The 23926-nt window shown below is 38.4% G+C and overlaps 3 protein-coding genes and 1 non-coding gene across 6 annotated transcripts in view; 3 read left to right on the top strand and 1 right to left on the bottom strand.

Annotated features, from left to right (window-relative positions):
- LOC122077179 (kinesin-like protein KIN-7N) overlaps positions 1 to 7337 on the top strand; it is an 11893-nt gene extending 4556 nt beyond the window's left edge. The window contains exons 11-20 of one of the 2 annotated variants that reach the window (XM_042643028.1): positions 495 to 563; positions 634 to 693; positions 793 to 945; positions 1059 to 1115; positions 2120 to 2401; positions 4041 to 4127; positions 5019 to 5177; positions 5273 to 5542; positions 6485 to 6930; positions 7154 to 7337. In XM_042643028.1, coding sequence (XP_042498962.1) covers positions 495 to 563; positions 634 to 693; positions 793 to 945; positions 1059 to 1115; positions 2120 to 2401; positions 4041 to 4127; positions 5019 to 5177; positions 5273 to 5542; positions 6485 to 6922 — 1575 coding nt within the window. In that variant the 3' untranslated portion in view covers positions 6923 to 6930; positions 7154 to 7337. Of the gene's footprint in view, positions 1 to 494; positions 564 to 633; positions 694 to 792; positions 946 to 1058; positions 1116 to 2119; positions 2402 to 4040; positions 4128 to 5018; positions 5178 to 5272; positions 5543 to 6484 lie in introns of both variants that reach the window. The other variant, XM_042643027.1, reaches the window with a different exon arrangement.
- Positions 7338 to 7636: 299 nt separating this feature from the next.
- On the top strand, positions 7637 to 10832 carry LOC122077181. Of its 2 annotated transcripts, none has more exons than XM_042643030.1 (4): positions 7637 to 9149; positions 9291 to 9411; positions 9553 to 10359; positions 10712 to 10832. In XM_042643030.1, the coding sequence occupies exons 1-3, from the start codon at positions 8442 to 8444 to the stop codon at positions 10257 to 10259; spliced, it is 1536 nt and encodes a 511-aa protein (XP_042498964.1). In that variant the 5' UTR covers positions 7637 to 8441; the 3' UTR covers positions 10260 to 10359; positions 10712 to 10832. The 2 variants fall into 2 exon arrangements, with proteins under 2 accessions (XP_042498964.1, XP_042498963.1); XM_042643029.1 differs by having other exon boundaries at positions 7638 to 9149; positions 9514 to 10359.
- A 2164-nt stretch (positions 10833 to 12996) lies between these two features.
- LOC122077646 lies at positions 12997 to 13086 on the top strand. Its single transcript, XR_006139892.1, has one exon. It is a non-coding gene; the product is annotated as a small nucleolar RNA snoR8a (small nucleolar RNA).
- Positions 13087 to 14929: 1843 nt separating this feature from the next.
- LOC122077064 (growth-regulating factor 1-like) lies at positions 14930 to 18817 on the bottom strand. The gene is given in 5 exon segments (XM_042642834.1): positions 14930 to 15279; positions 15281 to 16117; positions 16299 to 16659; positions 16985 to 17209; positions 18068 to 18817. Coding segments are annotated over 5 exon segments (1881 nt in total). The 5' UTR covers positions 18456 to 18817; the 3' UTR covers positions 14930 to 15209.
- Between the last annotated feature and the right edge of the window lie 5109 nt (positions 18818 to 23926).

Here is a 23926-nt window from a genome sequence, read left to right as displayed (position 1 = left end):
GGGGGGGGAGGAGGGAGAGGAGCTCCTTACCCGAGGAAAACTGTGTTTCAATTCTGAAATAGCTAAAACCTTCTTAAACCTGTAAGTGAAACTTTCAAACTTTTGCTATAATCTGATCTATCCACTTATTGGAGAAAGTGAATCAATGGAACTACCCTTACAACTTAACTGATAATAATAAACTTAAATAGAAACTTTTTTTTTTTCCAGAAGAGAGTAATAAATCCACAATTTAAGGTGGCAACCATAGTCATTGTGTTGCTTCCACTTACTTTGGGACCTTGAATGTGGATCTTAAAACAATGATTTCTGCCTTTGTTGGATCATGACTGCATTCTATTTTGCTCCTGATTTTTTATTTTTAAATTCCCAGCTTCTGTATTTTGATTTTTGAAGTTTGAACTGTGCCTGGTTTTTTAAAATTTGGTTCATGCATTTTATCTTTATGCTTCTGTATCACTTTCTTGTTTGTAAGCTGGTTGATTTTGTTGCAGATCCTGACTGATGCAGCCTTATTAAAGCGACAAAAGCTAGAGATAGAGGAACTACGTAAGAAACTTCAGGTAATGACTTGTTTCCATTTGGAGATGTGAGACTTGGAGCTTGGTAACATAACAATTTTTTCCATTTCAGGGATCTCGTTTGGAGGTTCTGGAGCAAGAGATCTTGAAACTGCGTAATGAAATGCTCATGGTAGATTATTGTTTCTAAACTCATTATCCTAAGTGCCTTGAACATGTTAATATTGTTTTTCATGTGACTAATCCCAACAACCCCCCCCCCTTAAAAAAGTATGAAAAAGAACGTGAAAACCTTGCAACGGAACTCGAGGATGAGAGGAGATCACATAAAGAACGAGATAGGTGTTTCAGGGAACAACAGATGAAAATAGATAACCTTAGTAGCTTTGTTACATGTTCAGAACATGCTAGTAACTCAGTTCAGGTATGAATGCATTATCATATTCATGTTTTGCCTTTTTGGTTGGTAATGCTACTAAATATTTGTCAAAATTTTACCCCTCATATTTATGGCTATTTCGTTTATTGGTCAAATAGTGCAGCAGTGAGCATTCTGTTCCACATAGTGGATTAGGCCTTGAGAACTGGGGGAAGGTAAATTATCTTCTATAATAATTTTTTAATCTTCTGTATAGTATCTAGTGTCATCGGTTGTGAGCCATTGATTTTCAATTTTCCGTTTTGACTATTTTTAAGAATTTGCAATATTCGTTTCTACATCATGGAGGCGAAAAAAAAAATTCTAGTAAATAATTAAATATAATAATCTATAAGAAGTGCTGGATTCTCCTTGGGTAGACGTGCAGTTTCTATGTCTGGATGCTAACTTAAATCCAGGCTGTTAAAACCTGTAAGCAGTCAATTACCTATTCCAGTTTATTTCTCGGAGGATCTTTTTAAACCAGAACATCATTCTATCTTGAGGACAATTTGTTGCTCTGAGGGTCTTTTTAAACCAGAACATCGTTCTATCTTGAGGAAAATTACATGTATCTTGACTTCAGGTTGTTAATACTCAAAATATTAATGATTTGTTCCCAGATAGTGACAAGCAATAAACTGGATTTTTTTTAAAAGGGCCATATCTGGGCATAGGTCATGTTTATACTGCCAAACCACAATCAACAACTGCAATTGTATGATGTGCTTCGCTGTGGAAAGATTCTATATGTTCTAAGCAAAGAACTTTTGATTCTTTTGAAGTAGTGCAACATACATTCTTTACATCTTCTATGAACATTCTGTCTGTGATTTACTTTTTTTATTTTTTTGATCATGCATTGGGTTTTGCACTTTTGCTTCTTTGGCAGTTAAGGCATTGATAATAAACATTCTGTCTGTGATTTACATTTTTAATTTATTTGATCATGCATTGGGTTTTGCTTCTTTGGCACTTAAGGTACTAATAAGTGTTGTGCTCATTCAACCCAAAAAAAAAAAAAAAAATGTGTTGTGCTTATTTGTTTTATTTAATCATTACTGATCCAAGAAAATTTTCATTGTTCCTATGTTTTAGTTTTGAAATCTTTAAGCATAATATATACATCACTGACTCTTCTGTTGCTGTTCTATGATTGTATATCCATTGGTGGGAGCAGTTTTCTGTAACACAAAGCTTCAAGGAAGAAGAAAGCCACAGGAGAATATCTGCAGATGGTTTTAGGACACCTTGTTTTAAAGCGACTCCTAATGCTTTCGTTGTAAAGCGTTCAAATTATTCAAAGTTATCTGATTCTAGCCCAGTGCCAGATAACTTTTGTGATGTTGCGGACGAAGACATGTGGTTGAAGCTGAACAAAGGCTTTACTACTGACCTTGATTCACTCCAGATTACTCCTAGCAGGAAACCACAGTCATTGCCATCAAGTACTGTATCTCCTGTGAGTTTGGGCGAACCTTTTCTGGAAATCTTGTTTACTTGCGCAAAATTTTCTTTGGTTTTCAAAATTTTGGGCTTCCCCTTTTGATATTGATAAATAGGCTCCAATTTAAGTAAATTGGAACTAGATGTTATTTCTAATAGATTTGTTCCAGAAGTATGAAAATCATGCAAAAGTCGATATCAATGGGGGGTGCCCAAGTAATATGAATTCATCGTGCATCATACTAATGTTCTTAGGCAGCGTGGACATTCATCAAATCAAGAGGATTGTGTGGGGCATAAGAAAACTATGGTACCTAGCTTATTAACAAAGAACATGGTAAATGAGTTAGACCTAGGTGGGTGTGTTTGTGTGTGTGTGTGTGTGTGTACTATATTGGAGCCACTTGTTTCTTGTACATTGTTTCCAATTCAGAAGTACTCCTGTGGGGGGGGGGGGGGAGAAAGATTCAGACAAACCTTGGTTTAGGTTGATGAAAGTTCCATGTCTGTGGCTATTTTTCCAACCTAGATCCTGTCAGAACCAATTTGATACAGTTTCTCTGTTGTGCATGTCTGGAACATCATATTCAATGCATTATCACGGCGCCAAGGTGAACCAAGGTGTTGGAGGGTTGTCTAAACACTTAGGCAAGAAGGTGTCTGCCTTAAGGCGAACAAGGCAACCAAATGTTATTTTTTATTTTTCCTATTTTCTAACATTATTTAGTAAGCTCCATACACCTTGTATCATAAAAAATCAACATTAAGCCACATCAAGTCATTAAAAATCAATATTTAGCCATATTAAATCATATTAAGTCATAAAAAGTCAAAATTTAGAGAAATGCTCTTGTTCTATAATAAGTTTGATTGGTCAAATAATTTTATTTTTGACTTTTCATATTATGTATAACATAAAACTAGCTTTTCAACAAATCTAAGATTATTTAAATTTGAGTTAAAATGACAAAGTTATGCTCCGGTCAAACTTATTTTAAAGTGCGCGAATGTTGTTAAAATTGCTTGATTGAAAATAATTTTATGGATATTAAAATAAAAGATTGTTTTACTAGAGTTTTGGTATTTAGCAATGTTTTAACATGATAAGATTTATAAAATTTTCATAATCGAGAAAAAACCCAACATTTAAAAATTGAAAATCTCCCCTATAACCAAAATCCAGTTTTTGTTCTTGGATTGGGGGGTTGACTTTTTATCTTTCTCGAATTTAGTTTTTAAACTATTTTTATTAGACTCAAATAGGGGGTATTTGCTTATTTATGAATAATATCTTAAAAATCATTTACTTAAATGATATTTGGCATAAATAAGTGCCAACACACTAGATACTTTTAAGTATGAAAAAAAAAATACTATTAATGCTTAAATGTTATTTCCATGATTTGAACTCTTAACCATGCCTAAACTACTTTCACCAAAAAAAAAACACGATGCCTAAACTACTTAACTCCCACCGACACGACTAGGATTCATAAGAAAAATATTTCATGGCTCCAATATGGTACACACACACACACACACACCCTTCTCGGTCAAACTGAACTTGGCTGTTAGAGAGAGATTGGTGACCATTAGCTAGCATTTGAAGCAAGCTGACTATAGATGTTTGGTGTTCCTTATATTTGTCTTTGTAGGGTTATTCCATTGATTATTTCAAAGAGGAGGTTCAAAACTTGAAGAGAAAATTGGAGCATACTATTGATGAAAAGAATGAACTTGAGGTGAGTGGTTTCATATTTCTCTCACCATTTTTAGGACTTCTATTTGTTTAAAGCTTTTTAGGCTCACAAATTTTTTGGCAAGGTACTAAAAAATATGTGCTTAGAAATGCTAATGTTCTTTGTATTCTATAAAGATACTTGCATCCTACAATAACCTTAAAAGGAATTCTGGGTTTGGTGACTGATAACATTTTTGCTTGGATATTTGACTTCAAAACTCCCCATAACCTGGTTCCAAGGTTGATGGGTTAGAACCCTTTCAACTCTGGCCCAAATACATCATTTCCTGGGAATGACCAGCTGGTTCAAACCTAAGTATGCAATTGAATATTTGCTTTTATTGCATTGTGTAACTTCACAATTTGTCTCCCCTCCCCCCACCTCCCAAATTAATACTTTTCTTTTATCATACACATTTCCATTATGATTCTGATTAACAATTATTAATCTTTTCAACATTGATTTCATAATTATATATTGCCCTAACTCCAAAGAGAATTTGCCCCTTTTTGTGTTTTTTCATAGTTTCAGCAATAGCACATAGAATTAACCAAGAACATGTCATTGGGATCTCTTTAATCCTCCACATCAGAGAAAATAGTACATAGGACACTTGGACACTATTTTTGTTGTTAAGCCACATTGAATAATGAATAATGACCTACATTATTTGCTATAGTGCATCAATATAGCAACTGAGTAATGGTAGATGTTCCCTGTTTATCATAAAGCTCTATTCCCTTTTTTAGCTTGTTCATTTTTTGGTTCTTGTTTAAATTTGGTGTTTGATACTCGACTCTTGAGGTATAATTGCAATATGGATTAGCTTCTCATAATGGCTTTTGTGCTCATAGCTGACTCCTTTTCCCCATGTTTTTACATTATGCGCAGAGAGATCATGCTAAACAACTACTTCTGAACGATCAGCTGATGAGGGAGATGTCTGAACTTCAGCAAGAATCATCATTAATTCGAGAAATCCCACAGAAAATGTGTGAGTCTGTATCAAACTGCAAGGATATTTATAAAGATGTTTTCTCAATCATGCAGGTAAGTAAATTTATCTATGTTTTCTCTCTTTGAGATGTATTTGCCGGATAGGTTTGGGAAGACAACTTAAATAGAGTTTTTCATTGCCTGAACAGAGTTTTGTAGCTGATGAAAGGTCAATGGCTTCGAAATTACTTTCAAGCACAAGAGAGATTGGTATAACCCTCTTCTCCACTTTAGAAGGCCATTTTGGAATGGCTACTGGAGGTTACAAGGTTGTGACTGGGGAGAGTTCTTTAACTGAAGAGCAACAAAAAGTGCTTCTTGAGCGTTTAAGTGACACAATTACAAATTTGGCATCTTTGGAAACACTAAATGTTGAACAAAAGTATTTGAGGACTGCAGCATGCACCAGCGAATATGAGGTAGCTGCCTCGTTACAACTATTGAGATCCCATTCTTCATTTCTTACATTTTTCGTCGTGATATTGGCAATTTTCTTTTATGTTCTGGGTCCAATGTTGTGTAGCTACATATTCTGTCTAAATAATTCCTAGGGTGTGGTATTGACTGTTCGTTGTTCAAATAATCTCTTATATCAATTTTTTTAAAAGATTGATTGTTCAATAATCTATGTAAAATGTCCCCAAAATTGTAAATTCAATAATTGTGATGTCCTGTATATGCAACTTTTTTTAGGCTCCTGTGCATATAACTTGCTGAGACATCTCAATTTGTATTATGTGTAGTGTTATTGTTTTGTTTTTTTTTCCCCCCTCGAACTTTGAATAACATGATTCAAAATGGTGTATCATCAACCAAACTAGCGAATGAAAAAGAATAAAGTTTTAGAAGAATAGGATACTAGAATACAGAAGCACTAACAAATGATTTAATTAGTAAATAGGGAGAGACGATTTGATTGTTGGAGAGCAAGAAATTGAATTAGAAAGCAACAAAACAACAATAGAAAACTAGAAACTAACAGATACATGACATGGGACTTCCAAGTTTCAATTTTTTTTGGTCTCTTTATCAAACTTCCAGGTAAATAGAACCTTCAATGCTATAAACTGAAAAGAGAAATGAAAGGATCACTGCCATAGTTCAAAAATTTTAGATTGAACTGGCATGTAGTTTGCCCAGTGCTTACTTTCCAGTTTTTCCACTAGGAATCCTGTGGTTTGATGTCCTGTCTGTTTTTGAAATCTGTCATTAGCAACACTGGTTATGTTGTATTCCTTTCTGCCTTTGCACATCAATAGTGCAGTGTAGGAAGATGATGTAGAACCGCTATGTTGCTTCTTGTGGGTGCCTTTTCATTCTCCCTTGAATTATTCATTCATTGAGTATTGCGTTTTCTGAAGGGACCATCTACGGGAGGGGTTAATGCCACTTTGGCAGAGAAGTTTGGCAGTGATCTTAACACAGTTACAGAGAAATACCAGTCCCTGGATAAAGAATTTCATTACAATAGCAAGCTCTTGGAGGCTTCTATTGAAAGATGCCATAGCTTGGAAAGAGAGTGCAATCTAATGAAAGAGGAGAAGGCCTCTTTGGTTCAGAAACTATCGAAATCCTCACAGAAACTTGCGTTGGTAACCGACCAGAAGGAGAACGTCTTGAACGAGTTGAACTTAGAAGTACAGAGGAGGAAGGATCTTGAGAATAAGGTAAAGCAGTTCAACCAGGATTTCACTCATCAACGAAGAATCTTCATGTCTTTCCGTAGTGAGTTAAAATCACAAATGGAGAATTTCAAAGCCCATACTCGTGCTCCAATATCAAATCTGCTTGGATATTGAAGAAAGAGGTAGGTAGGTGCTTCTTTTATTTTGTCTACAGTAGAGGTGCATTGTGATGGCTTTCCGTAACTGTTGATGAACCTTGAATCTCCTTTGTTCAAGGATGGTTACGTGAGGCTTTCGGTAGTTTATCTAAAATTGAATTATTTTGTTCCTTCCTATCTGTTGGTGTATCAGTGTATCATCATTGATGATGCAACGTTGACATGTTGGTTTGATCTGGTCCTACAGACATACTCGGAGTATTGTTCAATCGGTGCCTGCCCTGAGGGTGATGTCTTACTTACCTAGCTTTTATTATGTTGATAATTCATTATCCAAAAACGGAGGATAAATATTAATATTAACTTAAATACTTCTGTAAAATGAAGCACCAATTATGTTAATTATTCACCATTAATCTGGTACACTGAAATTTGTATGCTCCAGCAATAGAGTTACCATTGCAGCAACTCGATCAGTATATTAACCTCTTCTTTCCTTGAATTGTCTATAATTTTCTTTGGTGAAAAAGAATATGGGAGGAAGTTTCTCCTGTATTTTCATCTAAGTAATCTCAAGACAGATGACGGATGACCCATCCGCATAACCAATGTTACTACATGACCTGACCTCTGTAGATTCCAGAGACTCTAGTAAGTTGTAACCACTCATGTCTTACTATCAACCCATACATAGACCAACTTGATTGACTATGAGGTTCCAACATCCAAATATTACTTGATAGGGACAGCTGATATTGCACTCTCGAAAAACTGTGATCAGTCTTTATTGAATATTTAAAGGAAAGAGGGAATACATGCAATGGCCATTGGTTAATAAATGACTTATTTTTGTAGAAGACAATTATTCACCAGAACCTTGAGCTTGCTATCTGTTGTTCTTATCATGAGGCTACAATGAAACAAACTTTCAATTCCAAATTAAACATTCAATCTGCCTCTGTTACTATCAGTAGCGTTTGGTGATGGGTACCCATATTGTTACAAGACAAAACTTGAGGGCTGCAACTGGCAAGGGACCCTTTTCCCCTTCCTCTCACACTCTCTTAAGGCAGATAGATAGAAAGAGATGCCTTGAGTTGCAGTTTTATCTTGGCAGTTGCAAGAGAAAAGGTCAGTAGAGAATGGGAGAGGTTTTTGCCGGGGAAATGTAAAGCTTCATTAAAAATTTCCTTCTTTACAGACACCAAAGTTGGTGGCAATTTGAACCATGTTATCTTTCATCTCCTCTTTAGGCTTTGGTTTGAGCGTTGTTGATAAATAGGTGTCAAACGGTCGGCTCAATCGTTTGGCTGATTGGTCCGGTCGGTTCAATTGGGTCGGTCTGAGTTTACACCTCTGTACCATACCTCCATCATCTTCTTTCTCTCTCTATATCAGTATATAAATATAGCTCTCAGCTACTGCATTCTCAAAGTTGATTGGAAGTTGAGAGTTGCTCGTTTTCACCATCCTTTCCTTTCCAAGGCTCAGTACTTATCTGAGTCTCGACTACTCAGCAGGTTCTTCATGGGGGTATGGCTTCCTCCTCCTCTGTTGCTAAACCAGGAGGCACCGATGAGTCTAATAGGAAGCTTGGGGAGCTTCTTCAGGAGCAACAAGAGCCATTCCTGCTCGATGTATACCTTCTTGAAAGAGGGTATCCCTCCTCCACTCGAAGGAAAGGAAGAAAACATCACTACTCTGTAACTGCTACCAGTGGTTGCTACCCCTGTTCCTGCCCCCGCAATATTTCCGATAGGAACTTGAAGACGTTCCCCACCACCACCAGTGGTTATGGTTTGAAATTGAATACGCCAATAAGAGTCGTAAGGAATCTAAGCATCCCACGCAATATCCATCCCAGGGTTCCGACCACCCTACGTAACATTAACAAGCTTCTTTCTGTCTCCACTAGTCACCGGAAAACAACCAAGTCTCACCACTTCCGAGCTTGTCACGACGATGGAAGGGTTGGGATAGATGCAGTTGCTCCTTCTGAGTTGGAGGAAACAATCCATCATTCTCAGGCTGCGGAATTGGGTCGGGTTTCCTCATATATCACCACCACCACCACCACCACCACCACCGTGTTTGATTCCTGTTCCGACAGAGATAAACATCATCAAGAAGAAGTGTCTGCGTCTGTATCTGTGTCCCCCTCCTCAAACCAGCAGGATCACGTCCGTTCTTCTTCTGCTCACCATTCGCAAGCCTCGAAATTTTGGAATCTGAACCAACAAGAGGTATGAGAGAAGAAATTGAGCGAGATTTAAGTATTTTTCTCCCCTTTTCCTGCTGCAATTATTCTGTTGTCTCGTTCTATCCAAGTTATGGGTCAGTGGATTCAAGTTTTTATGGTATATCGTTACTGACAAAGACAACAGATTGCCACAGACAAGGAATATCAATGGGGATGCATTGAAGACTGTAATAAGCAACTGAGCCCTGTGTCGGTGCTAGAAGAAGTATCAGTACCACCCCCTGTTTCTTCGCTCTATATCCATCGTTAGTCTATATCCTTTCACACTTTCCCTAATAAATTATTATTACCAAGTAGAACATCGCTCCTTTGTCATCGTTTTTCCCTATTCTAATTTTTTGATTTACTTGTCAACCGGCAAAAACCATGGGAAAAACCAAAAACAGATGGTTTGCGCCCCAGAGGAAGAAGAACAATAACAACCTTCACACGCAGAGAGGAAGACCAGGAGGAGAAAAAGGCTGCATCGACTCCAATTCCCAATCAACTCAACAACTTCAGAGTTACAGAAGACTCCATACTCTCAGCTTCCCTGTGGGAGCTACTGTTGCAGCGCTCACTGGCACAGAAACGGGGTTCAGGTGGAACAGAAGCAGTACTAAGGGAGTTTCTGGGGTCCGAGGGTTTAGATTCTTCTTCTCATTCTCATTCTCAGTACGTGAAGACCAAGAGGCTATTGCAGCAAACTAGGCAGCTTCTTTTCGACTGCGTGAGGGAGGCCGTTGAGAAGTACCGAACTGGAAGTGGAAGGAGGAGGAGGAGGAGGTGCCATGGTGGTCTTAATCGATTCGTAGGACCTGAGGAGCTCGGGAGGATCATCTGTGAAGAGATCCTCGTGTGGGGGAAACAATCAGTAGATATAGCGAACGTTAACCAGCTGATTGAAGCTGATGTCTCGGAAACGATGGAGGAAGAAGGGTGGAGTGGTTTTTTGAACCCACATAGTCATAGTATCGGGAATGAGATTGGATTGGGGATTGCAGATGCCATCATGGGGGAGATGAGCAATGAGATTGTTAGTGACATGATTCACATCTCTGCATTTAATACCCATAAAAGCAAATTGAAAACCTCTTCTTCTTGTTCCTGTTGAATCATCTATGTCGATCACTGATCAAACAGAGCTAAGGGAGTAAATCGGTCTGGAGCCAGGTTTTTTGTTTGGTCTTGTTTCGGTGCCTGGGAGTATTTAGGCCCGTTTGATAACGTTTCAAGAAACATGTTTCTGCCGTTTCTGTTTTCAGAAACAGCAGAAACGGAGCAAAAAACGTTTGATAAAACTGTTCCATTTCACTTATTTTTAGAAATAGAAATAGAAATTTTTACTTATTTATGATTCAAGAAACGACCCAGGCGAAACAAGTTGAACTTGTTTCGTCGTTTCTGAAAACAACTTGTGGTAATTTTTTCACTGGTTACCATCGATTTCTAAAAACATGACTTATCAAACACCTTCAATTCCGTTTCTGTTTCTAGAAACGGAAATTTATGTTCTACCGTTTCTTGAAACAGAAACGGCAGAAACATTATCAAACGGGCCCATAGTGTAATCCAAAATTGGATCAAGTCCTGTTTCAATTCCGAAGATCAGTACTCGTATGGGACCTGTTATGGTTTCATTTACTATTCAATTTTCAAATTTGATTCTTATATGATTCGATTCCAGTTCCTAACTCGATTTATAGTATACATAGTAGTATTGTAAAATTAAAATTAAAACTAATATTAATATTTATGGTCCTGATATACTACAATATATTAGTGAGATATTAATGTATTATAATATATATTGGTACTCAAATTTGCTTATGTTTGAAACTTTGAATCAATGAATCTTGAATTGATTTTGATTTTTGGTTTGGGTTCTAGTTTGATACCCTCAAACAGAGCCACACCCCACCCCACCCCCCCAAGCACTGAGTCACCACGGATTTAAGTCATGGTATCAATGAGGGAATCCGTTGTAGTTGATATCAATTCTGATATGTATTGGCTTAACCATAAAAGTCTGATTCCAAATCAAACCAACATAGCTTTTGGAAAAATCATCTTCTCTAAGCTAATTTTTATTTCTATTGCATTCTATCTTATCGTATCACATTTTGTTTTGCAATATTTGAGAATCACAGTCAATACCTCGGTGTAGGCTATGGGGCTATTTACAACTCACTAATTAAGAATTCTCCAATATTTGATTTCTAAAATCATACATACCAAAATAAGGGGTATGCAGTGCAATATAAGATTTGTTTCGGGAATGACATTACATTGTGAGATGTGCTAAATTTCTGAAAATTTGCTCAATGCACACGTTTAAGAGGGGAAAAAAAAATTTGTTTACCAAATCCAACACATGACCCCTTTTTGAGAATTGCCCATATTGTAGGGCAGACCGTATGAAGGAGTGCAATGGATGTGCCTGCTGTTTTCATTCATTTGGATCTGCACAATTATATCAAAAGCTCAGTCTAATAATCTAAATTAAGAATAACATAACTAAAATCAATCCATCACAATACCAATTTGTAAAATTGAATCAATTAATCAATCAAACATTACAAAAAAGCGGTGACCAACTATCACGTATGGAGCATTACTCACTAGTGCTTGCATGCAGCCACAGGCAACAGATCTAAATTAAGCAGAAGAGGTTGAGAGACACATCCTGTTGCCACCTTCAAATGATCTGTCCTACAACCCCGCATTTCTCATAGTAGACCTTCTTCTTCAAAATTCAGTCCTCCTAATATACAAACTTCCTCTCTAAACTCTCACTCAAAACCCCTTTGTGAGCTCTGCGATCAAAACAAATCTAAGCTTCTATGAACATATTTACAAGTCACAGAATAACTAACTTAATTGTTACCTTACTGTAACTAAGGTTGGTCCAGGCCGAACTAGGCCTAGCCGCGTAGGCATGCATTAGGGGCCAATCCGGCCCATCGGCCTTGGAACAGGGTCGAGCTTTCTAGAGCTAGAGTTAAAATAGGGTTGGGTTAGCTTTACGCAAAATCCGGCGTGAACGATTTGAGTGTGACCCTCTATATGATCTCTCCTATCCTCTGAGTGTGGTGTGTGGACCCGAGTTGGGGACTTTGGTGATGTTTTTCTGGTTTTAAACTTTTAATGGATGAGCGCGACTCGGCTCAGCTGAATTAGTCTCCTCCCGACTCTAGAGCCCTAGCCGGCGAGGCGGCGAGCCCTAGATGCTTACTTTGATAAAAGGGATAACATTTCTGGAAGATCTTAGCCGTCCAATGTAAGATGTTTCGCGCTTATGCTTACGCATTTACCAACTCGCCCCTTTAAATTCTTTTGGAACAGAATCGCTCTCTCCGTTGGAGAAAGTTGTTCGTTTTAGGGTTCTCATTATCAATTCTTCTATATAAATCGGAAGTGGTGAGCTACTAGTCATTAGGTTTAGGGTTGGGCATTTCGACTTCTCTTGCTCCTGTAACGCCGCAGTGGTCTATATTTTATTTTGATTTGTAGGTTTCATTAGATTTGTTTTTCGTTCTTCTTTTCGAACTGCTTTTCTAATGTTCTCTCTTCAGGGTTTTAGGGTTTAATGTTATCTTATTAGCTCTTCGTTTCCATTATTTAGTTTATGGAAGTAATCTGAAGGAATGAGTATTTTGGAATTTACAATGCTGAGAATCTCTGATGCTTTTGTAATGAACCATTCCTGATAATGAGCAGAGGCGTTTAAAGCCCTAATCTGCCAAAATCAAAGATCCAGAGATTAGGGTTACGCTCGCCTCCATATTTTTTTTTTTCTCTTTTTTTAGTTTAATTTGTTTGTTTGAGGATGACAATTGATCGAGTAAGGTGTTGGTGCGATGATTATAAAAAATTCCTCGTTCTGACTGCCATTGCCATGGCATGATAGACTCTTTAACACCCATAGAATATGAGCACCAGCCCCGAAATTTCATCTTTTATATATTTTTTTTCTTTTTCTCTTTGTTACAAGGTCGGCGAATTGGTTTTTGACTGCAAGTGATGATGGTTTTAGTTGAAGACGTTATTGAAACTGAGACTAAAAGGGGAGATGGTTAATAACTTCGGGTAACGATTCGGAGGCAGAACGGAGTGTACTATACTGACAATCGTGGGTTTCGAAACACTTGACTAATTGTGGAGCATTACAAATTTAAATTGTTAATGGATTTTAAACAAATGAATTGACGCCAGTGTTCTGATCTAACATAAAGAAGGCTGGATCTCAGGATCTGTAAATCTAATTTTAGTATCACCAAAGTTCACATAGATTCTAGGGATCTAATTATCCATTGGATTTAATAGACCTCAGTTTCCCACGAGATTTAGAAATCTTCGTTATCCATGAGAAGGGACACATCCTCTTGTTCTTGTAATTGAAGGACGAGAAGCCAGCCTCACAGAACAAGAAAACAAAATAACCACAAGGTTAGAGCAAAAGAACCTTACCAGTCCGGGGAAAACAAGGGGGAAAAAAAGGGGGGTGGGGGTGGTGGGGTGCAAAAAGACTAATGCAGCCTACAGCCTCCCATTGGCTCTATGTGCCTTTACAAATGATTCAACATGAAAACCTTTGGTGCTCAAACGGCAGGGCTGAACAAAAGTGGTTGGCTCATGACACATAGGAAGAAGTACCGATATCTTCATATGGCTGAAATGCTGGGCTGTTTTGAGTTTTGAGAGAAGTGCTTTCTTTCTATTCACCTTGGGTGAAAGGATTGATGAGCTTTTCATTGAGGGCAGGCAGACTCTTGAGAAGTTATTAACAGCATCAACGTCCTGAAGGATTGTTCTGTGGTCTGCGCTTTTCTATATGTAAAATTGAATGCCAAGGCCTACCAGCAGAATCCAGAGATAAGGATCTCCCACTCCTAACCGACGAATATGCCTTTCTGAGAGTGGAACAACTAGTCTTTTGGAGGCATTTAATTATGGCCCTGTTTACTTCACCTAAAGTCATTGAAGCTCCTGTATAGGTTCCTGTAAATCGATACCCAAGATAAAAAAAGAAGACTTCTAGATGCATCCCAAAACGGTACTTAAAAATTGGATAAATGATACTTGGTACCAACAACCTAAATGCATTCACGGCTGCTCATATCTGATTTATGATTATTGTTTTCCCATGGAATTCTAAGAAGAGCAGCATTACATGGGAGTATATGTGGGAGCTCAAATTTCCCTAGAAAAAGATATAAATTCTCTCATGTGCTCCCATATGAACAGATACTGTTGAGCTCTAGGGAAAGTAATATAATTAATTCCACATCAGATGTAAGTTGCCTAATGTGAGGGCTTATAAAGACTTGAATAAAGATTTGAATGTCATCTTGATTAGCTTTTAGAGGTGACTTCCATCCAAATTCCAATTAGCTTTTAGAGGTGACTTCTGTCCAAATTCCAACACAAGCTTGAACTTGAAACTGGCCTCTTGGAATCGATCCCTCCTTGGACACACACCTATATCTTGACATCCTAATGCTCTCCTTAATTGCAAATATCCTTTAAGAATTCAAGTTCAAACGACTCATCTAAATGTCCATTCTACAGAGATTAAAACTAAGATTATGAGATAAACTCCCCCCCAATCTGTTTCAAAGGATCAGGATGTCAGCCCATTGGACATATAAGAAGAATCGAAAAGGCCACAGAAGATAAATTTCTGTCATAGATATGCAAAGGCATAGACATACTCACAGATACATAATCATTAAAAAAACCAACACCAACACCCACCCGCCCCCTCACCCCAAAAAACAGAAGGAAAAAAGAGGAGACAAAGTAGCCGATTACCAGCCTGTCGTAACCAAACCCAGGGTTTTCCGCTTCTGCTCTACAAACCATAAGCGAGCTAAACAAAAAAAGAAATTAAATTAAACAAATTAACAAACATAAACTGAACTGCTTAATCTAAATCGCCAGAATTCTTCAGCACAGTAGATAAGCATTCGGCTGTACTTCCAAGTTCCAATCTTTCAACCAACCCACTACTACTACATAGTCAAGTCTCACCCTCAAGGGCCGGGATAGAGGAATTAACAACCTACAAGAGAGTAGAACCAACGAGATCATCACAAAGGCTAACCCCAATGTGGGTCTTGCTTCTTAGCTCTTGGGCTGCTACCAGAGCTACTGTTAGAGAAGGAACCAAAGGTGGCCTTCTGTAAGACTCCAGTCGGGGATGACGACGACCCTAACCGAGGGCTCCCATCCCACGCTTCGGTCATGAGGTTTAGAGCCGACACAGAGGAGTCCTTGCAGGACACTGCTACTGCTGAAGTACTAGTACTAGTAGGAGCAGTGGTCTTGTTGCTGTTGTTGTTCAGGACCTCCCCGAGAGGTCCCCCCATGGAATTCTCCCAAGGCCTAGGTATCCAGTTCATCTGTCGCTGGGTGGCCATGGTTGGCTCACTCAGTATGCTACCCACACCTAAACCCATCTGGATTGGGTCCAACTCACGCGACAATCTCAGCGGTGACAGCTTGAGTTTCTCCTGGGTGGGGGAGGGCGATGACGATGAGAAATCTGAAGAAGCCACTGGGATTGATATTGATAACTGGGTTCGGTCTGACTGGATTTCTTCTACCTCCGGCCAGGCAGCAGTCACGGCTGACCTATCTGACCTGTTCTCCGGCCAGTCGTCGATGAAGTGGCGGAGAGGATGATGTTGATGGGCTTGGGGATCCCGGTCGTTGAGGTCAGGGGAAAAAGAACCAAAGTTTCTGCTGCTGCTCAAGAAGGAACCTGAACCACCTCTGCTCGATGGGTTGATGAGAGAATCGGAGGACAGGAGTCCGAACTCTGTGCGGGAGGAATCTTCGAATGGGTTTTGTTGTTTTGGGACAGAGAACAGAGTATCTTTGGGTTTCAGGTTCGTGCTAGGGGAGAGTATGGATAGACCCTGCTGATCTTGCATTCGATCACCCAAATTTCCTTTGTTAATCAAGGCCCTGCAAAATAAAATAAAACCGATACAAAGTGATCATGATCCTGATTGAAGATTAAAAGAAAAATTTCCTCATAAATACCGGTCACTTTGAAATAATGCGGCCTGCGCCTGTTTTGGAGCGAGACAAACGAGATGGAATAGTAAGTAGTATTAGTAGTAACAGCAATAAATATTCAATAAACCTGTTGACATGGGAGGCCGCAGAAGTGTTAGCAGCAGCACCTGGCTGCAAGTTCTGTATCTGGTGGTGCTGCGTGATGGTGAGGCTGTTGGATGCACCGCCGCTTGAAACCTCCGAAGCAGATGATGAGGAAGCCACTGGCATCACCTTAGAGGAGGCGGATCCGGAGACGGCATGGCCAGTCTGGCCTTCCACAGGCTTTCTTGAACGATGGCGGCCTCTGTTCATGTGCCGCTCACAGTACTTCTGATCGGCAACTGCATCTCTAGAGCACCGCCATTTCTTCCCATCCGTCCGACGACACCTCCCCGGCTCGGGATCGGTGTTCCCCGAGAAACCCAGATGGAAAGGACCCCATCCCACTACAGCCAAATAATTGCAGTATAATGGATTATAAGCTATGGAAAGGGGGGAGGGGTGGAAAAAGACAAGAAATAATAAGGGGCAAACCATGTCCGCATCCACTGAAATGCAGCTTAAATGTTAAAAATCCATACACGTTATGTTCCGTGTTGAAGGAGCAAAAATTTTCAAAGCCAAAGAAACCATATGTGTATCCAATCAAACTTAAGACCCAATATTTTAAACCACCAAGATCTTGCGGGCAACCCCTTTAACTACTTGCTTTTGGAATGAGAGAGAGAGAGAGAGAGAGAGAGAGAGATAAGAGAGAGCAGGCTTAATTACATGTACTCGATCTCAAGGATCCGACAGACAAGCCAGAATATCCTGTCGGGTTGAGAGCTTTCCTGATAGGGATGAGCAGATTAGAGGGTATAGGAGCGTTTGCAGTGATGTACTTGTAGATCAAGGCCTGGTGTTCCAGCTCCATCCATTGAGATGGAGTGAATGGCCCTCTAACCCCTGTTAAAATCCCATGCATGCTTGCATTCAAGCTTCCATAACCCAAACCTGGTACAGAAAACCAGAACAATGTTAGCAAAAGAAAATAACGAAGTACTTCTAAACCAGAAAACAAAGCAATTACTTCTGTAGCAGAAGAGACTCTTTGAGGTTAGAATCTAGAAGGAAAGGTTAAAGAAAAGGGGAAGGAGTAGTGTGAAACTTGAAAGGTTAAGAAAGAGGTGTGGCATAAGTGCATAACAAACTAGGCTTACAACTTGTCTGCAACATTTAAGGAAGCAAAGTTAAACCATGAATTATATGTCTCTTTAACAGAAGAAAACAAAGATGATAACCAATCAGATGGCTTGGCTTCTGCTGCTCCCATTCCTCCCCGCATCCTTTATCTATCGGTCTATCCTTTTCCATACCCTTTTGTGTTCCCTTCCCACTCATCTACCATTTGGAAATTGGCATGAACCTAAAGCCCAAACAGGAAGACCAAGCTGTAAAGAAAACCCTATACTTTTGCTTGACAAGACCCAAGACAAAAATTTCTATCAAAGTTGTCCATGAAAAGACGCTCCACCCACCACCGGTACTGTGAATCCAACCAACCCAACCAATAATACATCCTATCTTTCGCTCACTTAAAAAAACTGAAAAATAATAGTAGAAAAATAAGAGAGGACTTGATTTAGCGTTCCAGCCTCAGAAATCAGAATCATCGACTCCCAGAGATTAGAGAAACCACGACCCATCTCGCATAAAGCAGATCCAACAAAAACCCAATTAAGAGAAGATCCTTTGTTGGGAAGGAGAAAGAGGGTCGAGACTTTGGAGGAGAAAAAGATCATACATTTATCTATAAAATGTTGAGGTAAATTTTATTTTCCCTCATGCCACAAAAATCAGCAATAGCTGTACCTGTACTCCTGGTATAAGCAGAGGATGGACTGCTATAGTGAGAAAAAACTGCATTTTGTAAAGCCCTCTCTGCTAAAGCTCCATCGTTTTCTGATTTGGGCGAAGAGAAACTCAGCATTTGTGACTGGTGGTGACCATCAGGGAACATAGAATTAGATCTTAGTAGCGAAGAAGTATTTTGGTGGAGCAGCATTGTTTTTGAGGCTGACAGATCATCAGTTCTAGCCATTTTTGAGCTCCTCCAATCATCTTCCCCAGCTCCAGATCTCTCTTGCTTAAGGAACCCAGATACATAGCACTTCTGCCTGGCTTCAGTTTCTGAAACTAGAGGTGTAAAACCATTCTCAGAACCCACAAAACCATCCAAACCAACCACCCCAAAATCCATCCCACCCAAACGCCAGTCTACAGAATCACAAAACTGGGAAGACTAGACATGGGTTCATGAGAAGCAGGAACACAGGCCAGCTGAGGGATGGGAAAAACAGGCGGAGGGGAAGGAAGAAGGCGCATTTTAAGGGTGGATGGATAGTGGGGTGGGGGTGATAGTTAAGCAGAGTAGAAACTGAAAATGAGACCAAGCTATACTTGAGTGTTTAAGAAAGCAAATAATTGGAGGAAGGGGAGGTGAAGCGGTGAAGGAAGAAGACCAGAGTAGCAGACTCTAGCTGGAGTAGTGCAAGAAAACCAAGACCAGACAAAGTACTAAATACTCTTATATCTCGGACATACTATACTTACCAAAAGACAAAGGAGGAAAAAAAATCTGCTCTCGACATTTATCTAAAATTCTCTTCTGAAATTTTTAATTTATGAGAAATTGAAAATGTGAGCCCCCCATTCCCAATTTCTCATGCCCATCCCATGAACCCATTAGGGCATGACCCATGAAGAAGGGTTTGTCTTTTTGGGCTGGAGGAAATGAATTGCCCTCATCTTAAAACTAGAATTTTTTTTTTTTTTTAATGGGGTCCGGTTCGGTTCAAGCTGATGAACCGGCCAGAAAAGGTGGAAATCAGAAAAGAAAAAACCACAAACTCTAGTCTTCATATACACCCTAGTTTTCTTACAGAATTGGTTTGATCTGGATCGACGGGAATCGAGATCAACATCGGCTGATTCCAATCCAGAATGGCCTGAACCAGCCGATTTGATCCGATCTTTCAAACCCTGAACTAGATGGGATGAGACCAAGTTGATTGGGACTTTACTGTAATATAGGATTTGGAAAGGTGTTGATGTCATTTTAGGGTTCAATATATTATCTGGCCTTTTGGGGTTGTTAGGTTTTGACCCTCCCACCAGTGGGAATGAGTGTTGGACTTTGGCTCTTATGTTGGTGTCAATGCGTCATTGGTTTGACACTTTTACCTTGCAAAGTCCGCTAGCGGTTTCATATTCTCTCTCTCTCTCTTTGCTCTCCTTATCTTGATAAATTAATGAGCGAATGAAAGCTGCGTTGTATGGACAAAGATGCTTCGCCACGTGACGCCACAAAAATATCTTAGTCCCAAACCGACTCCTCTCATGTCTAAACCCTAGCTGGCTACTGGGTATAGGCTATAGGGTAATATGCCCTCCAGGCTCCAACCCACCCCCGCCTTTTGCTTATGGGACCATGACCGAACCCACTTGGTCCCTTCGCTGAATTTTTCAATCTCCAGCTACCAAGACTGGAAGTTACATACCAAGTTTTTACCAAAAAAAAAATAATAATAATAATAAGTTACATACCAAGTAACCTAAATGCTACTATTCTTAGCTTTTTAACCTTCCTTCTTCTTCTCTTTAGAACAATATTGCCTAAATTTGATCTTTTCTACACTACTATTTTTTTATTTATTTTTTTTATTTTTATGATTTTGATTTGAAATATAAAAAAGTATTTCTATTTTATTCTACATATTTATTAATATTCTAATAGGCGACTAATTCTAAAGAAAGATTGCTCACCACTACACACTCTCTCTCATAAATGACAATCAACTGTCTGTGAAAGGTTATCAGCCCCTGCCTTAAGAGGAAAGTAAATTTAAGAATTATTACATACATAGGTTTCTTGGACCTTAGAAGAGGACTCAAGTCATTTGACTAATATGGTTTAACCTCTTTCCATGCTCTATATTTAGTATGTATATTTTTCATTTCATCTTCTCAACCTCAATTTTAGTGGGTCACGAGCAGTCCAATTGCTGTAGATCTCAACTTCAAATTGCTATAAAACTATATTTTGAAAGCATTTGAAATTATATGGTAGATTGATTGAAATTGAGATTTTGTTTGGTATGATTTTTGGCATGCATTATCCACCTACAATGCATTTAAAAAATGCATACTAAACACAATATAAAATTAGGGGGAAAAAAAAGATACTTTTAATTTGTTCTATTTTATTTTTAACTGTGAGCATTGTTGTTTTGAGTATACTAAACTAATAAGAAAGTTATTTAAATTCTAGTAGAAAGCTTTTCTTCCCTATCAAAAGGTTCACCACAATATCTTATTGTTCACAAATTCTTATAGGGTTTTAGTATTTTTCTCAAAATACCCTCTTGTGCCCACCATAGCTCCACATCGGTGACACTATGGTTTGATAGGAGCACGATGTTGCTGAATGGCCTCTCCTATAGCCAAGCGAGATGCATACAATAGCAATTGAAATTCTAAATCTTGGAAAGGGTGTGACATGACCGCATCCATTTCTAAACTATGTATGGGATTTGTTTACAGGAGTGATGGAAGGAAGTGGAAGGTCTGCCTGCCTCCTTTGCTGAAATCAGGTTTGTTAGTAAATGGTAGGCCGTCTTATCCAAGAAAATGCCGTTCATTGAGCCCGCCCCATAACTGGAAACCTAGGGAGGAAACTAAGAAATTTTGATGTGGAGGATAGAATCTTTAATTTTTAGGTCTCGTTATCTGAATCAAAGAGTTGGGATACCCTTGGAGTGGACCACGACACCATGTATATGGACTCGGGTATGGAATTTTGATACCTAGCAAGGTGGAAACTCAATTCTCTTTCCAAATTTTAATCTTCTCTAGATCACTTTTTATAGCAGAGCAATTAGAAAAATCTTATGCTTTTTAAGAATGCTACGCTACGCCAAGCCCAGAAAGGTTGTTGACCAACCCATACCTAAAGGAAATTTGTTTTGAAGCAATAGATTATCTTCATGAATCTACACTGAATGAAGGTCTTTCTAAAGCCGCCAAGCAACCTTAACAACTAGAGCACAACTTTGTAGCAATGGATCTCGGAAATTCAATCCCCCTTTTTCCTTAGAGAGGCGCATCCTTTACCAAGAGACTAATGGAATTTCGAAGTGGTGATCCTTATTGCCCAAGAAAATTTTTGCATAACTAACAATTTAAAGTATGATACAACAAAATTATTCATTGATAGAACAATTGATTTCAAGACAACTTCATTCCCAGCTTGTGAAAGGAGCATTTGCTTCCACCCTTGTATAGCTCATGCAGGTGGATTCCCTGATTTCCCGAAATAGCTGCATCTCTGAACTCCAAATTCTATTGGTAAAACCTAGGTATTTGTTAGAGCTGTCTCCATATGGAAATTTAACAATTAATCCTGGAAAACTAGCCTTTGAAACGCAGGATTTGTACTAAGGGCTGAATGTAAGGGATTGTAAGCCACCCTTACAATATAATATAGGTCCAGACTTTAAACATTGTTTGAGCTCATGAATTCCAACAAATTTATTATCATAAATCAGTATAAATTAACACACATATATGGTGGAGGTGTAAATTATTATTTTATGAGAGATACCCTTGATACTTGATAAATGGGGATTTTACATTTCTTTTTTTTATTTAGTCCTAATTTATTTTCATAATGCAATCCCCTTGCCCGTGCGATGTTTCCAGGTCTCGCCCACGTGGCCTGTTCATCCAATTGGATTAAAAAAATAATAGTAAATAAATAAATCACCAAGTACTTAATTAAGCGTACTTGGATTTGTCTTTAAGCCCACTTTCAGCATTTCGTTGGTCAAACTAATTTATGTTGCAATGGAAGATTTCCCAATGCACACATATGGGGAGTGTGAGAGAGGGGGAGAGTGGGGCCCACAGACTTTTTTTGAAAAGGAGCTCTCACCGAAGCCCTAAACAAGAGGTGCATCAACATGCATGCATGCATGCATATGCATTGTTTGGTTTTAAAATGCATATTTTTCTCTCTCTTCAAAATTTGAAGACAATTGAGTATTATAATGAAACACCCACCTTATTTCTAAATTTGAAAACACATCTATGATGAGTATCGATGGGATACCCACCATCCAACTTTTACCCTTTATTAGGGTTCAGCTCTGTAAGACTGTAGCTTACGTGTGCATGTCCTGCAAAACCCATTTAGCTGCTAATGACTATATTGTGTTATATTAATTGAGAAAGGATTCTCTAGTCTGACACACCACAATAGGCTGAGGACATGAGAGAGAGCGAAATTATCATTTTAAGGGTAATTCATACAATCCATCCTATAGATTGAGATTTCATTCCATTTTTGTCATCTGTTGTTCTCTTGTTAGAGACCATGATCTCCCACTTTGTTACGTTCATAATTTTTCTTTTTATTAATTATATTCCCCCATAAATCTAAGGCTATCACTATTCCCCCTATGTATTGAAGATCCAAAATGCTTTTTATACTTTAAAATGCTCCGTCGAAATGCAGTGATGGCCATTGGCAAAAGAGTAATTCCTGCCTTAGAAATTATGTGGTAATATGAGAAAAGGAATTATATGTTGGGTCATGTTCATGAATATTGAGATTGAGTTGGTACTTAATTGGTAGAAATTAGTATTGAATTTCATGTCTTGTATTCTATAATGATCACCGTAATTATTATTGGGCTTTTATATATTAGGATCAAGTTTGAAAACATTACATGTACAAAAGTAAATTGTAATTATGTGGGGATTATGATCTTAGAGTTTCCTATATATTCTCTCTTTGGATAATATCTTAACACAAAAAAGAAATCACATTGTGAGATGGATAATGGTGTAATTTTTTTTTTCTGATTTAGTGAAAAAAAAAATTAATTCTCTCAGATTGATATAGTCATTTGTTCCAAACTAAGTTAAATTCCATATTTTTTTTTATTATGTGACTGTAATAGTTCACTTGGTATCTTCCTCGTAGTTGCATTTTGTTTCTCAATGAATAGGACTAAAGAGTTCTTATGCAAGGTTTCAAAGAAAATGAATTGTGTGTGTATGTTTTCAAGTTTTCTGTATGTATTTTTCAGGTTTGTTGTTGTCAAAAATGTTGCAATATATAAACTAGAGAGACAACAATAATATTGAAATGGAGTCGGTGACTCCAACATACATCCTCTTCTTGTTTCTGTAATGTTTTGACATCCAAACCTTTACAATGTATACTTTGGCATACTTGCTCCACAAGTGGTCAAATACTTAGAGAAAACAATATACGGATCTGTCTAACCTAAAACCTTAAGGCTTGAGGTGGAGAAAGCTCCTCAAATATATGAAGACACCGAGGATCATCTTTAACCGATGTGAGAGTATACCTCCATAATTCTCAATATCTCAACATAACTAACAAATGCTTTTTTTTCTTATGAGCCTCTTAACGGTATTAGAAACCAAAATTTAAACGTGTGAGTATTCAATTACCACGATAGAATTTCACTCTCCAGATCCAATAAACAAACTTTACACATGCTAGACAACTGTTTCCTATAGATTATATCAACGCAAGTTCCTACGTGGACTTGTCTTTGTGTGTGGGTGTGGGTGTATGTGAGAGAGTAGGAGAATCCTATGTGGGGGGGGGGGTGAAATATCATGGCAATTTTTTTTTTC

Source organism: Macadamia integrifolia, chromosome 4 (genome assembly GCF_013358625.1).
Source record: "Macadamia integrifolia cultivar HAES 741 chromosome 4, SCU_Mint_v3, whole genome shotgun sequence".
NCBI classification, from domain to species: Eukaryota; Viridiplantae; Streptophyta; class Magnoliopsida; order Proteales; family Proteaceae; genus Macadamia; species Macadamia integrifolia.
The sequence above is the reverse complement of the archived record's forward strand: the minus strand, read 5'-3'. Positions and strand labels throughout refer to the sequence as shown.

Excerpts from the sequence above, each read along its gene's own strand:
- LOC122077181 (XM_042643029.1), top strand. The coding sequence starts at position 8,442 with ATGGCTTCCTCCTCCTCTGTTGCTAAACCAGGAGGCACCGATGAGTCT. Across the intron at positions 9,150-9,290 it reads GGAATCTGAACCAACAAGAG|ATTGCCACAGACAAGGAATA; the intron begins GTATGAGAGAAG and ends CAAAGACAACAG. Across the intron at positions 9,412-9,513 it reads TTCTTCGCTCTATATCCATC|TTGTCAACCGGCAAAAACCA; the intron begins GTTAGTCTATAT and ends TTTTTGATTTAC.